Source organism: Penaeus chinensis, chromosome 24 (assembly GCF_019202785.1).
Source record: "Penaeus chinensis breed Huanghai No. 1 chromosome 24, ASM1920278v2, whole genome shotgun sequence".
Taxonomy (NCBI): Eukaryota; Metazoa; Arthropoda; class Malacostraca; order Decapoda; family Penaeidae; genus Penaeus; species Penaeus chinensis.
Window position 1 is genome coordinate 26,087,994 of NC_061842.1, and position 12,500 is coordinate 26,100,493.

Below are 12,500 nucleotides of genomic sequence, written 5' to 3' on the forward strand. Positions count from 1 at the left end.
ATTTGGTTGTTTGTTTATTTATTTATTTTATTTTTATTTTTTTTTGGTGGGGGGTTCTGTTGTTTTTCTTTTTAGTTGTATTTATAACTCCGGAAAACATTCGTGGTTCGGATTTTCATGATGATACTCTTACCACCTCGGTACTTAGACAGTATCCATAAAACGACATTTTTTTACTTATTCCTTGGTGCGTTCCTTGACAGACTGGCTTGCTGTGCCACCTGGACGACGCGTGTGCCAGCAGCCCGTGCCACCCCGGCTCCATGTGCGACACCTCACCCATCGACGGAGGCTACATCTGCACATGCCCGCCCGGCTACAAGGGCGTCGACTGCACGCAGGACATCGACGAGTGCCAGGAGGGCCTCCCGTGCGAGCACAATGGCACCTGCGTCAACACACCGGGATCGTTTAGGTTCGTGGAACGCTGGTCTTGTTTTAGAACGTATTGTAGTGTAGATATTGTGTGTAGTTTTTTTGTGTAGTTTTTTTTCGAGAGTTTTTTTGTCTGTTTAGAAGTAACGAAAAATAAAATCCATCGACTCTTTGTAAAGGCAAAATATAAACGAAATGAAGGCCATGAAACAGCTAAAACAATTCTTCCTTTTCCTTGACAATCCAAGGCTCCTAACGTGTCCCTTCCCCCCACAGGTGTGACTGCTCGAAGGGCTTCACGGGGCCGCGGTGCGAGATCAACATCAACGAATGCGAGAGCAACCCGTGCCACAACCAGGGCACTTGTCTGGACGAGCGCGGCGCCTTCCGCTGCGTCTGCATGCCTGGTGAGTCTTTGATGTGGATTCTATGGGTTGAGGATAGCTGCAGAGCGAGGGAGGGAGGGGGAGAGAGAGAGGGGATGGGGGAAAGGGGAAAAAAGGGGCAGGGATGCGGTAGAGGGAGGGAGGAAGAAAGAGGTGTATTTTTCGTATGTTTGCGTTAAGTGAATGTACAGTTTTCCTGGCCTTTCTTCCTCTGTTAGAGAGGTCGGGTCGGGTTGACAGTCCGAATTGCGCGGGAGACAAATAAAGCCGAATTGCAGCCTTCTGATGTCCGATTCGATTGCATTCACTTGTGCGATAGGTCGTCGATCGGTCGAGTGACGTGTCATCGTCATTAAATGGCCCGACAGGGAGTTGAGTGCTAACAGGTATGTGTTGCACGGTCGTCGGGAACGGTTGGTCACGGTCTGTGTCGTGTAGGAGACCCTGTCATGGAAGCCAGCGACGCCATGTTTTTTTTTTTTCCCCTGGATCCTTAATGAAAATTCCTCGCCGTTGCCCCCTGGACCCCGAGGTCCGCTCGAGCCAACTGGGCGGGCCATCTGTATCCGCGCGGCGCAGGGTCTCTCTCGCGCTGCATCAATTTCCATAGGCTTCTGCATACCGCCGATGTCGGAGAGGTGAACGCGCGGTCTTACATAAGCGCAGGCAGGTGGCTCGGCAAAGCGGAGTGGCTGTAGTGAGGCGGTAACCCTTCCCAGCCTCCAACCCACATCCTCTTCGCAGCCGCCTCGGGCCTAGCCAATTACCCGCCGCTTTACTCACGCTCCGCTGCCAGCCAGCCAATGAGAAGCGCCACTGCACGGGCTCTCTATTGCGATTGGCTGGCGGCCGCGGGTGCTCTGAAAGGATCCAACCGCGAGCACAGAGACGACCAATCTTAATGCGTGTTTACAGGGACGTGAAATATGATTGGTCACTTTTCGAGGCCAAAGGTTACCAAGGGATGCTTCAGTGGCCGTAATTGACTAAATTGGCCACGTTGCCATAGTGAGGGGTTTAATGTAGTATTCTCTTGCCATTGATACAGATATTCTCCCGCTAGAAATCCGAGTATCTCGAGTGTTTGTATAAAAATAATGTTTTTTTTTTTTCTTAAGAGGAAGAAGAAAAAAGAAGAATTCGCGGGAACTGAGAGGCTCCATCATCATCATCATCATCTAAAGCATATCGTATAGAAAAATAACCCTGAGTCAGCTTGAACTTATGACGTGAGGGAACCGAGGGAGGAGGGGGGGGGCACAGACAGGGGGTGGGGGGGGAGAAGAGTGGAAGGGAGGAAGGATGGATGGGGAGGAGGGAGGGAGGGAGGGAGGGAGGGAGGGAGGGGGGTACGCAATCGTGCGATTCTTAATGGACGAGAGATAATTGGTGTTACGGGCATTGAATTGACTCGCTGGAAGGGGCCATTTTAAGAAGGACTTCCAATTGCAGGGGAAGGGGGGGGAGGGGCAGTCACTCACTCACAGCTGCTGTTACTTGGGAGCAGGGAGGTCCGAGGGGGGGAGGGGGGAGAGGCTGAAGGAGAGGGGAGAAGAAGGGGGGAAGGGAGAGTGCAAGTGTGATCTCTCGTATGTACTAGTAAATCGAAAATCGCTCACTATATTTCTACGGTTTTCGGAGAGAGAGGGAGAAGGGGAGGGGGAGGAAAGGGAGGGTATTATGGGGGAGGGGGAGGAAAGGGAGGGGATTATGGTGGTGGTGGGGGGGGGGTCGCTACTTGTTATTGCGTGTGTGATAGGGTTGGGTCATGCTTCTTGAGTGGCTGTTACTGCATGACGTGTGTTGTCGGGGTTCGGCTCATGACTCGAGTCCTCCCGCCATGCTGCTGTGACTTCCGCGGCTCGCTCCTTGGAAGAAAAGGGAGATCAATTGCTGGTGGTTGTTTTTATGTTGTATATTTTCCCTCTTTTCCTTCGTTCTTTTTCTGTCCTTTTCTCTTTTTTTTACGTTTCTCCTATTTATTTATTTCTCTTTCTCTGTTTTTATGTTATATATTTTCCCCCTTTTCTTTATGTCCTTTTCTCGTTTTTTTTTTTTTTTCGTTTCTCCTTTTTATTTATTTATCTTTCTCTCCTCTCACTTTTTTCATGTACTTTATCTCTCTCTCTCTCTCTCTCTCTCTCTCTCTCTCTCTCTCTCTCTCTCTCTCTCTCTCTCTCTCTCTCTCTCTCTCTCTCTCTCTCTCTCTCACTCACTCTCTCTCTCTTTCTCTCTTTCTCTCTTTCTCTCTTTCTCTCTTTCTCTCTCTTTCTCTTATTCTCTCTTTCTCTTATTCTCTCTTTCTCTTTTCTTTGCCTTTCCGGTTCTTTCTGTCATAATGCATTATTTCTCATCCTTCTTGCAAGTTATAATATTCTTTGTTCTCTTTCGTTGGCTGTTCTCATGTCGTGTGCAATTTCCTCGGCAATCTTCTTATTCCCCTTTTCTCCTTCTTTGTTGTCGTCTTCCTCCTGTTCCGTGATGACAATATCACCTACTTCCCTCCGTCTTCGTTAAATGCCTAATGGGGATGATGTAATCTTTCTCTCCTTCTCTTTCTCTCTTTCTCTCTTTCTCTTTCTCTTTCTCTTTCTCTCGTTCTCTCTCTCGTTCTCTCTCTCGTTCTCTCTCTCTCTTTCTCTCGTTCTCTCTCTCTCTCGTTCTCTCTCTCTCTTTCTCTCGTTCTCTCTCGTTCTCTCTCTCTCGTTCTCTTTCTCTCTTTCTCTCGTTCTCTCACTCACCCACCCACCCACCCACTCACTCACTCACTCACTCACTCACTCACTCACTCACTCACTCACTCACTCACTCACTCACTCACTCACTCACTCACTCACTCACTCACCCACTCACTCACTCACTCACCCACTCACTCACCCACAAACTCACTCACTCATTCAATCATACACACACACATATATGCACACATCTCATTTCTTTACCTAGTCTATCTGTCTGTCTAGTTTGTCTGTTTTATCTCGCTATGTCTTGTCTGTCTGTCTGGCTGTCTTATCTCGGTATGTCTTGTCTGTCTGTCTGGCTGTCTTATCTCGGTATGTCTTGTCTGTCTGGCTGGCTGTCTTATCTGTCTGGCTGTCTTATCTGTCTGTCTGTCTGTCTGTCTGTCTTCCTGTCTTCCTCGCATACCTCGCCGTAGCATCACCGTCTTTAGGGCACTCCAGACGAGCCTTGTTTATATAGTTTTCTCACATGCATACGCACAGTGGCAAGTCACATGGTTCTCAGTGTACTCCCTATCCCCCCCCCCCTCATCCCCACCCCCATCCCTTCAGCTCTTCTCGTCCTCATCTTCTCTATCCCTCCCCCCTTCGTCTTTCACTCCCCCCACTTTCTTTATCCGTTTTGTTTTCTTTCATTCTTTTCCCCCCCTCTCTTTTCTCTTTATTTCCCCCCCCCCTTAATTGCTTACCCTTCTCTGTCTCTCTCCCTCCCCCTCCCCTTCTCTCCCTCCCTCCCATCTCTCCCTCCCTCCCATTTCTCCCTCCCCCCCTCTCCCTCCCCCTCTCCCTCCCCCTCTCCCTTCCTTCTCTCCCTCTCCCTCTCACCCTCCCTCTCACCCTCCCCCTCTCCCTCTCCCTCTCATCCTCCCCCTCCCTCTCACTCACTCACTCAAAGGACAGTTTCAATTCATGCATTTGTGTGTCATTTGCATAGCGTGTGTCGAGACGTGCATGCCAATGGACCGGGTTTCCGTCGGCTCTTGCTGGTTAGCATCTTCATGCCTTCTTCTCTCCTCTTATCTCCTCTCCTCTTTCTCTCTTCATTCTTCTATTTCGCCTACTCCTCTCTTCCTCCTCCTCTTCCTCTCCCTCTCCCTCTCCCTCTCCCTCTACCACCCTTTCCCTCTCCCTCTTCTTCCTACTTCTCCTCCCCCTTCCCCTCCCCCTTCTCTTCCTACCACCCTCCCCCTCCTCCCCCTCCACCTCCCCATCCCCTTCCTCTTCCTACCACCCTCCCTCCCTCCCTCCCTCCCTCCCTCCCTCCCTCCCTCCCTCCCTCCCTCCCTCCCTCCTCTTCCTCCGTCCCTCCCTCCGTCCCTCCCTCCCTCCCTCCCTCCCTCCTCTTCCTCCGTCCCTCCCTCCCTCCCTCCCCCTCCTCTCCCTCCTCTTCCTCCGTCCGCCTTGCCCCCCCCCCCCCCCCCCAAAGCTTTTGGATGACGCGGACGAGCTCGTTTAATAAACAGGTTGTTCACCCATCCGCCTGATGCATGCAAAGCCGACCGCTACTTTACTTATGTTTGTATTTTTGTTTGTGCGTGTTTTTTTTTTTTTTTTTTTCTCGTAGGGGGAAACCTTGCCGTCTCTCTCTCTCTCTCTTTCTCTTTCTCTTTCTCTTTCTCTTTATCTCTCTCTCTCTCTTTATCTCTCTCTCTCTCTTTATCTCTCTCTCTCTCTTTATCTCTCTCTCTCTCTTTATCTCTCTCTCTCTCTTTATCTCTCTCTCTCTCTTTATCTCTCTCTCTCTCTCTCTCTCTCTCTCTCTCTCTCTCTCTCTCTCTCTCTCTCTCTCTCTCTCTCTCTCAGTATTTCGTCTTTCGTTTTCTTCTCTTCTGTTTTGTTTTTGTTTTAGTGGTTGTATCTTGGGTTTCATTTATGTGTACCTGCTCTTTATGCGCACTTAGACGTACACTCACTCACTCACTCACTCACTCACTCACTCACTCACTCACTCACTCCCTTCTTTCCTCCTTCCTCCCTTCTTTCCTCCTTCCTCCCTTCTTTCCTCCTTCCTCCCTTCTTTCCTCCTTCCTCCCTTCTCTCTTTTTCTCCCTCCTGACGCTCCCCGACATGCATTCGGTGCCACAAGTCCGGCGCGGGCACTGAAGACCTTCCTTCGTCTGAGCATCATCTCGGCTTCGCCCCCCCCCCCCCTCTTTGTCTCTCTCTCTCTCTCTCTCTCTCTCCCTCTCCCTCTCCCTCTCCCTCTCCCTCTCCCTCTCCCTCTCCCTCTCCCTCTCCCTCTCCCTCTCCCTCTCCCTCCCCCTCTCCCTCTCTCTCTCCCCCTCTCCCTCTCTCCCTCTCTCCCTCTCTCCCTCTCCCTCGGACTCGTGTGAGCGCACATAACGCGGAGGCGAGGAGCGGAGGTGCCTTTGGTTTGTTATGCCAGCCATGAGATGGTTTTACCGTTGGCTGCCCCCGGGGTGGTAGTTTTCATGGGCGAGTTGCAGTTGCATTTGCAGTCATGGCCAGGGCTTTGGCAGCGTGTTACGAGTTGCAGACTTGCTAGACTTGACTGCTTCAACAACAACAACAACGCTTTAATACAACGTAAAAGAGTGGAGTTTAAGAAGCGAAGTCTGGTTTGGGTGTTTTTTTTGCTTCTTTTTTTTTTCGTTGCATTGGGCGAATTGGAAAGTCTTCTTTTCCCTTCCTCTCTTCCTTCTCATTTTCTTTCTTTCCCTTTATGCCTTTTAATCGCCGATTGTGTAATTCTCGTTAATCAGATTGCATTTCTTCGATCGTCTACTCCCCCTCCCCATCACACACGCATTCAGTTTTATTGCAGTCTGCGTTAATTAAATCTGCCAGTTGTTGTGCATGACCTAACCTGTGCATGGTGGTTTCGGGGCGCGTCGGGGAGAAGGGGAAGGGGAAGGGGAAGGGGAAGGGGTGGGAAGGAAGGAAGGAAGAAAGGAAAGGAAGAGATGGGTCGAGTACGGGAGGGACAGGGGTAAGGAAGAGGAGAGAGGAAAGGGAGAGAGGAAAAAGGATGGCCGGGTACGGAAGGGAAGAGAAAGGGGAAGGGGAAGGGGAAGGGGAAGGGGAAAGGATGACTTGGTAGGTGAAGGGGAAGGGGAAGGAAGGAAGGGAAGAGGAGGGGCACGTAGGGGAGAGGAAGGGGAAGGAAGAGAAGGGGAGGGGAGACGAGGAGGAGAAAGGGAAGGGAGGGAAGGGGAAGGGAGCAACAGGGAGGAAGTGTGGGCGTTTTTTCTCCCTCTTTCCGTCTACCTCTCCTTTCGTATCGGTTAGGTTTTCTCCCATTCTCCTCTGCTCCTCTTCCTCCCCTCATTTTCCTCTGCCTTTCATCTCTTTCCTCCTATTCTTCCTTTTCCCCGTTCGTACCCCCCCCCCCCCCTTCTACTCTTTCTCTCTCCTTTCCTTTCCTTTCCTCCCCTTCTCCCTCCCTCCTTCCCCCTCCCTCCCCTTCCCCCTCCCTTTCTCCCTCTCCCTTTCTCCGTCCCTCCTTCCCCCTCCCTCCTCCCCCCTCCTTTTCAGAAACAAGGCCTCTTCCCATCTCCTTCGTTATAGCCCGGTGAACGTTATGGTCGGCGTCGGCGCGGTCTCCTTCCAGATCGGCGGAGTTGTGAAGTCGGTCGGTCGGTCTGTCGGGTGTGTGTAAGAGGGGGGGGGGGGGGTTGTAGAGAAGGAGGAATTGGGCGGCGTGGCGATACCCGGCAACCCGTGGTGGGCATCAGGTGGCATATCGGCAGGAATCCTTTGTTCACACTCGTAGGGAAGGAGGGCTGGCAGAAAGGGGGGCGAGAGGGGCGGCTGTGCGTGGGCATGGGGGGGGGGGACGTTGCTGATATATTTCGTTATAGAGTTATAATAGATAGATAGATAGATAGATAGATAGACTTTTTTTTTTTTTTCTCTAGGACTTGTGGCATCGATAGGGCTAGGGGGTACTTTGTTAAATAGTGGGGAAGGAAAAAAAGGTGTGGGTTCCCGCTTTTTATTTCCTGACTCGGCTATTGTATATAGACAGAAAGACAGAAAGACAGACACATGGAAACTGACGGAAATCGAGGCGAGAAGAGGAGAGGGAGAGTCGAGAGATCGGCGCGGGCTGCTGCCTCCCTCCCTCCCTCCTTCTTTCCTTCTTTCCTCCCTCATTCCCGCCCCTTTTCCCTCCCCTCCTCTCCCTCCCTCCCTCTCTTTCCTCCCCTCATTCCCTCCCCCCCCCCCTCCATCCTTCCATCCTTCCTCCCTCCCACCTCTCTTCCCTCCGTCCCTTCTTCCTGCCTTCCCGCCCTCCCTCTCTCCCCTCCCCTCCTCCCACCTTCCCTCCCTTCCTCCCGCCTTCCCTCCCCTCCTGCCGCCTTCCCTCCCCTCCTCCTGCCTTCCCTCCCCTCCTCCTGCCTTCCCTCCCCTCCTCCCGCCTTCCTTCCTTCTCTCCTTCCCTCTCTCCTTCCCTCCCTCCGTCCCCGGGCATGTGATGAGGCTGACTCGGGCCGCCGTGGCATCTGTCTCCCGCCGGCGGCCACACTTTCCCAAGCCACGCGACCCCGGCCCAGGGACCCGCGCCGCATAAGGCCCTTTTGCCCCTGCTGACCCGCGGCGCTCTCGACCTTATGGCCGCTGCCCTGAGCGCGGCTTCTTTCGGCGAAGACCTTTTCTCCCTCTTTTTCTTCGTCGTATCTTTTTCTCTTCTCTTTTCTTTTTCTCTTCTTCCTATTCTCTTCTCTTTTCATTTTCTCTTCTCCCTTTGCTCTACTCTTTTCATTTTTTCTTCTCCCTTTGCTCTTCTCTTTTCATTTTCTCTTCTCCCTTTTCTCAGTTCTTTTATATATTTTGTGTTTCATCCGCGTTGTAGGAATGCGTTTATGGAAGAGGGGTTGCCATGGCGATTTCCCTTTCGCATTGAGGTTATATATTAAAAATCGAACTACGGAAATACATTTTACAGCCAAGTTAATTACCATCTTGAACCATACAAGAATAAAAATAAATGATAAATGAACGTTCTGTGAGTAAAACAAATAAATAAATGAACGTTCTATGATTTTTTCTTGTTTTTTGAATGAAATAAATGGACGTTGGATGAAAATCAAAAACACCTTCACTGTCGACACAAAGGAAAACATCACAGCCATGCGAAGGACACCATTATGCTCTTTTCGAATGGTTTACCTTCAGCGCCAGGCGAGTCGGCGCAAACATTTGGCGTGAAGATGTGCAGGGAAGGCTCGCGAGGGAACTCACTTGCAGGGGGGGGGGGGGTCGCTTGCTGATATTTGGCCTTTGGTTTTGTTATTATGTTGTTGTTGTGGCTGTTGTTGTTATTATTATTATTATTATTATTATTATTATTATTATTATTATTATTATTATTATTATTGTTATTAATTATCATCATTGTTATTACTGTAATTATGATAATAATAATTAGCAGTAGTAGTAATATCAGTATGAATATCGACAATTAGTAATTATTAGTCATTACTACTAATATTATTTGAATAGAATGTGTCTAGCCCTATCTTCCGTTTGTTCCTTCGCGAGATGTTTACTGACGTTTCCCCGCCTCTCCAGGGTACACTGGGCAGCACTGCGAGATCGACGTGGACGAGTGCGCGTCGCGGCCGTGCAAGAACCACGGCATCTGCAGCGACCTGATCAACGAGTACCGCTGCAGCTGCATCCGGGGCTACACGGGTCGCCAGTGCCACATCAACATCGACGACTGCGCCTCGCAGCCGTGCCAGCACGGAGGCACCTGCGTTGACCGCGTGGCCGGCTATAGCTGCCGCTGCAGCCCGGGCTTCACGGGCACCAACTGCGAGACCAATATCGACGACTGCCTCTCGTCGCCGTGCCGGCACGGCTCGTGCTTGGACGGCAACAACTCGTTCACGTGCATGTGCCACGCCGGCTACACGGGCCTGCTGTGCCAGACGGAGATCGACGAGTGCGCGTCCACGCCGTGCCAGCACGGGGGCACCTGCAAGAACCTCATCAACAGCTACCGGTGCATCTGCCCCGAGGGCACGGCAGGCATCAACTGCGAATTCAACATCAACGAGTGCTTCAGCAACCCGTGCCGCAACGGCGCCAAGTGCAAGGACGGCATCAACGAGTACTGGTGCGAGTGCGAGCCCGGCTACACGGGCCGCTTCTGCGAGACCAACATCGACGACTGCCTGTCGCAGCCGTGCGCCAACGGCGGCGTGTGCATCGACGAGGTTAACGGCTTCCGGTGCCAGTGCCCGTCGGGCTACTTCGACGCCCGCTGCCTCTCCAACGTGAACGAGTGCGCCAGCGACCCCTGCCTCAACGGCGGCTCCTGCTACGATGACGTCAACCGCTTCAACTGCAAGTGCCCCCCGGGCTACACGGGCCACCGCTGCGAGCAGGAGATCGACGAGTGCCAGTCCAACCCGTGCCAGCACGGCGGCACCTGCAGGGACGCGCTCAACGCGTACACCTGCTCGTGTCCCCCCGGCTACTCTGGCCGCAACTGCGAGATCAACATCGACGACTGCCTGAGCCGCCCCTGCAAGAACGGCGGCACTTGCATCGACCTGGTCAACTCGTACAAGTGCGTGTGCGAGTTGCCGCACACCGGGAGGAACTGCGAGGTGCGCATGGACCCCTGCAGCCCCAACAAGTGCCGCCACGGCGCCCGCTGCACGCCCACCGCCAACTTCCTGGACTTCACGTGCGAGTGCGAGCTGGGCTACACCGGCCGCCTCTGCGACGAGGACATCAACGAGTGCACCATGTCCCCGTCCCCGTGCAAGAACGGCGCCAGCTGCCTCAACACGAACGGCTCGTACTCCTGCCTGTGTGCCAACGGCTACGAGGGGCGCGAGTGCACCATCAACACCAACGACTGCGCCCTGCACCCGTGTCGCAACGGCGGCACCTGCCTCGACGGCATCGGCACCTACACCTGCCTGTGCGTCGACGGCTTCGGCGGCACCAACTGCCAGCACGACCTCAATGAGTGCAACTCCAACCCGTGCCAGAATGGGGCCACCTGCAACGACTACGTCAACTCGTACACGTGCACGTGCCCGCTCGGCTTCTCGGGCACTAACTGTGAGATCAACGACGAAGACTGCACGGAGACCTCCTGCATGAACAACGGCAGCTGCATTGACGGAATCAACAACTACACGTGTGAGTGCGTGGCAGGCTTCACGGGCTCCCACTGCCAGCACCGGATCAACGAGTGCCACTCGAACCCGTGCGAGAACGGAGGCACGTGCAACGACCACGTGGGCTTCTTCACGTGCCACTGCCTGTACGGGTACACCGGCCAGCGCTGTGAGCGGGTGATGGATTGGTGCTCGAGCTCCCCCTGCTTCAACAACGGCGTCTGCACGCAGAAGCTCAATCGCTTCGAGTGCAAATGCCCTCCAGGGTGGACGGGCCCCCTCTGCGACGTGGCCATGGTGTCCTGTGAAACGGCTGCAGCCAGCAAAGGAGTCGGAGTCTCGCAGCTGTGTCTGCACGGCGGCATCTGTCACGATAGAGGCAACACGCACAAGTGTGACTGCCGCACCGGCTACACTGGTTCTTACTGCCAGCACGAGATCAAGGAGTGCGACTCTCAGCCCTGCATGAACGGAGCCACTTGCAACGACCACATCGGCTCGTACTCATGCGCGTGCCGCCCGGGGTTCCAGGGGCCCAACTGCGAGTACAACATCGACGACTGCAAGCCCAACAACCCGTGCCAGAACGGAGGCGTCTGCCACGACCAGATCAACGGCTTCCAGTGCTCCTGCCCGCACGGCACTCTGGGCAAGCTCTGCGAAATCAACATCAGCGAATGCTACGAGGGCGCCTGCCACAACGGAGGCACCTGCGTGGACAAGGTGGGCGGCTTCGAGTGCAGGTGCAAGCCGGGGTATGTCGGCGCCCGATGCGAGGGCGACGTGAACGAGTGCTTATCCTTCCCCTGCTACAAGGAGGGGACAGCAGACTGCGTGCAGTTGGTCAACGACTACCTGTGCAACTGCCGGCTAGGGTTCATGGGGCGGCACTGCGAGAGCAAGCGGGACTTCTGCGCTGAGTCTCCGTGCCAGAATGGCGGCGTGTGCAGCAACACCGAGGAAGGCTACTCGTGCCACTGCATGGACGGCTTCATCGGGAAGTCGTGCGAGTTCCCGACAGACGATTGTGACCACCACCAGTGCGGGCCCGGCGAGGTGTGTCGGCCCTACGAGAAGGGGATCGAGTGCGTGCCCAAGGAGTACCCCTGCTCCTCCAACCCCTGCACACACGGAGGCAATTGCCTGGACCGGGTGACCTACTTCGAGTGCCACTGCCCGCCGCGCTGGAACGGGAAAAGGTGCGAGGTAAGCGACCCCACGTTCAACGGCGGGATTGGCCACGACGTCCCCACCAACCTGACTCTGGAGCGCGAGATGTGCCGCATGCACAAGTGCCAAGAGAAGAAGAACAACCTGCGCTGTGACCCCGAGTGTAGCTCTTTCGCCTGCGACTACGACGGCTACGAGTGCTCGTACGGGCGCAACCCATGGGCGTTCTGCGACGCCGACATAAATTGCTGGCATGTATTCGGCGACGGAATTTGCAACCCAGAATGCAACAACGCAGCCTGTCTCTTCGATGGCTTGGACTGCCGCAAACCTGTCGGAACGTGCAACCCAATATACGACGCCTACTGCGCCACCAACTACGAGAACGGCCACTGCGACCAGGGCTGCAACGTCGCCGAGTGCGGCTGGGACGGCCTAGACTGCGAGAAGGAGCCCCCCAACATCATGAACGGCCAGCTCCAGCTGGTGGTGGAGGCCAGCAATTCAGACTTCCACTCTGCCAAGAAGGCCTTCATCAGGAATCTGAGCCGGTTCCTGGGTGTCCATCTAGTAATCATGAGAGACCAGTCCGAGCAGGAGATGATCTACCCGTACGACCAGGATGGTATTCAGGGGCTGCTCGTGTACTTCGAGATCGACAACCGCCGATGCACGAAGGGAGACCAGTGCTTCGACAGCGTCAAAGATGTTGCGAATTTCTTGGC

At 53.9% G+C, this 12,500-nt stretch overlaps 1 protein-coding gene across 1 annotated transcript in view; it reads left to right on the forward strand.

Annotated features, from left to right (window-relative positions):
- Positions 1-12,500, forward strand: part of LOC125038380 (neurogenic locus Notch protein-like) — a 156,352-nt gene that overhangs the window by 139,334 nt on the left and 4,518 nt on the right. The window contains exons 7-9 of the mRNA XM_047631882.1: positions 204-415; positions 652-782; positions 9,038-12,500. The exon at positions 9,038-12,500 is cut by the window's right edge and continues 783 nt beyond it. Coding sequence (XP_047487838.1) covers positions 204-415; positions 652-782; positions 9,038-12,500 — 3,806 coding nt within the window. The remainder of the gene's footprint in view (positions 1-203; positions 416-651; positions 783-9,037) is intronic.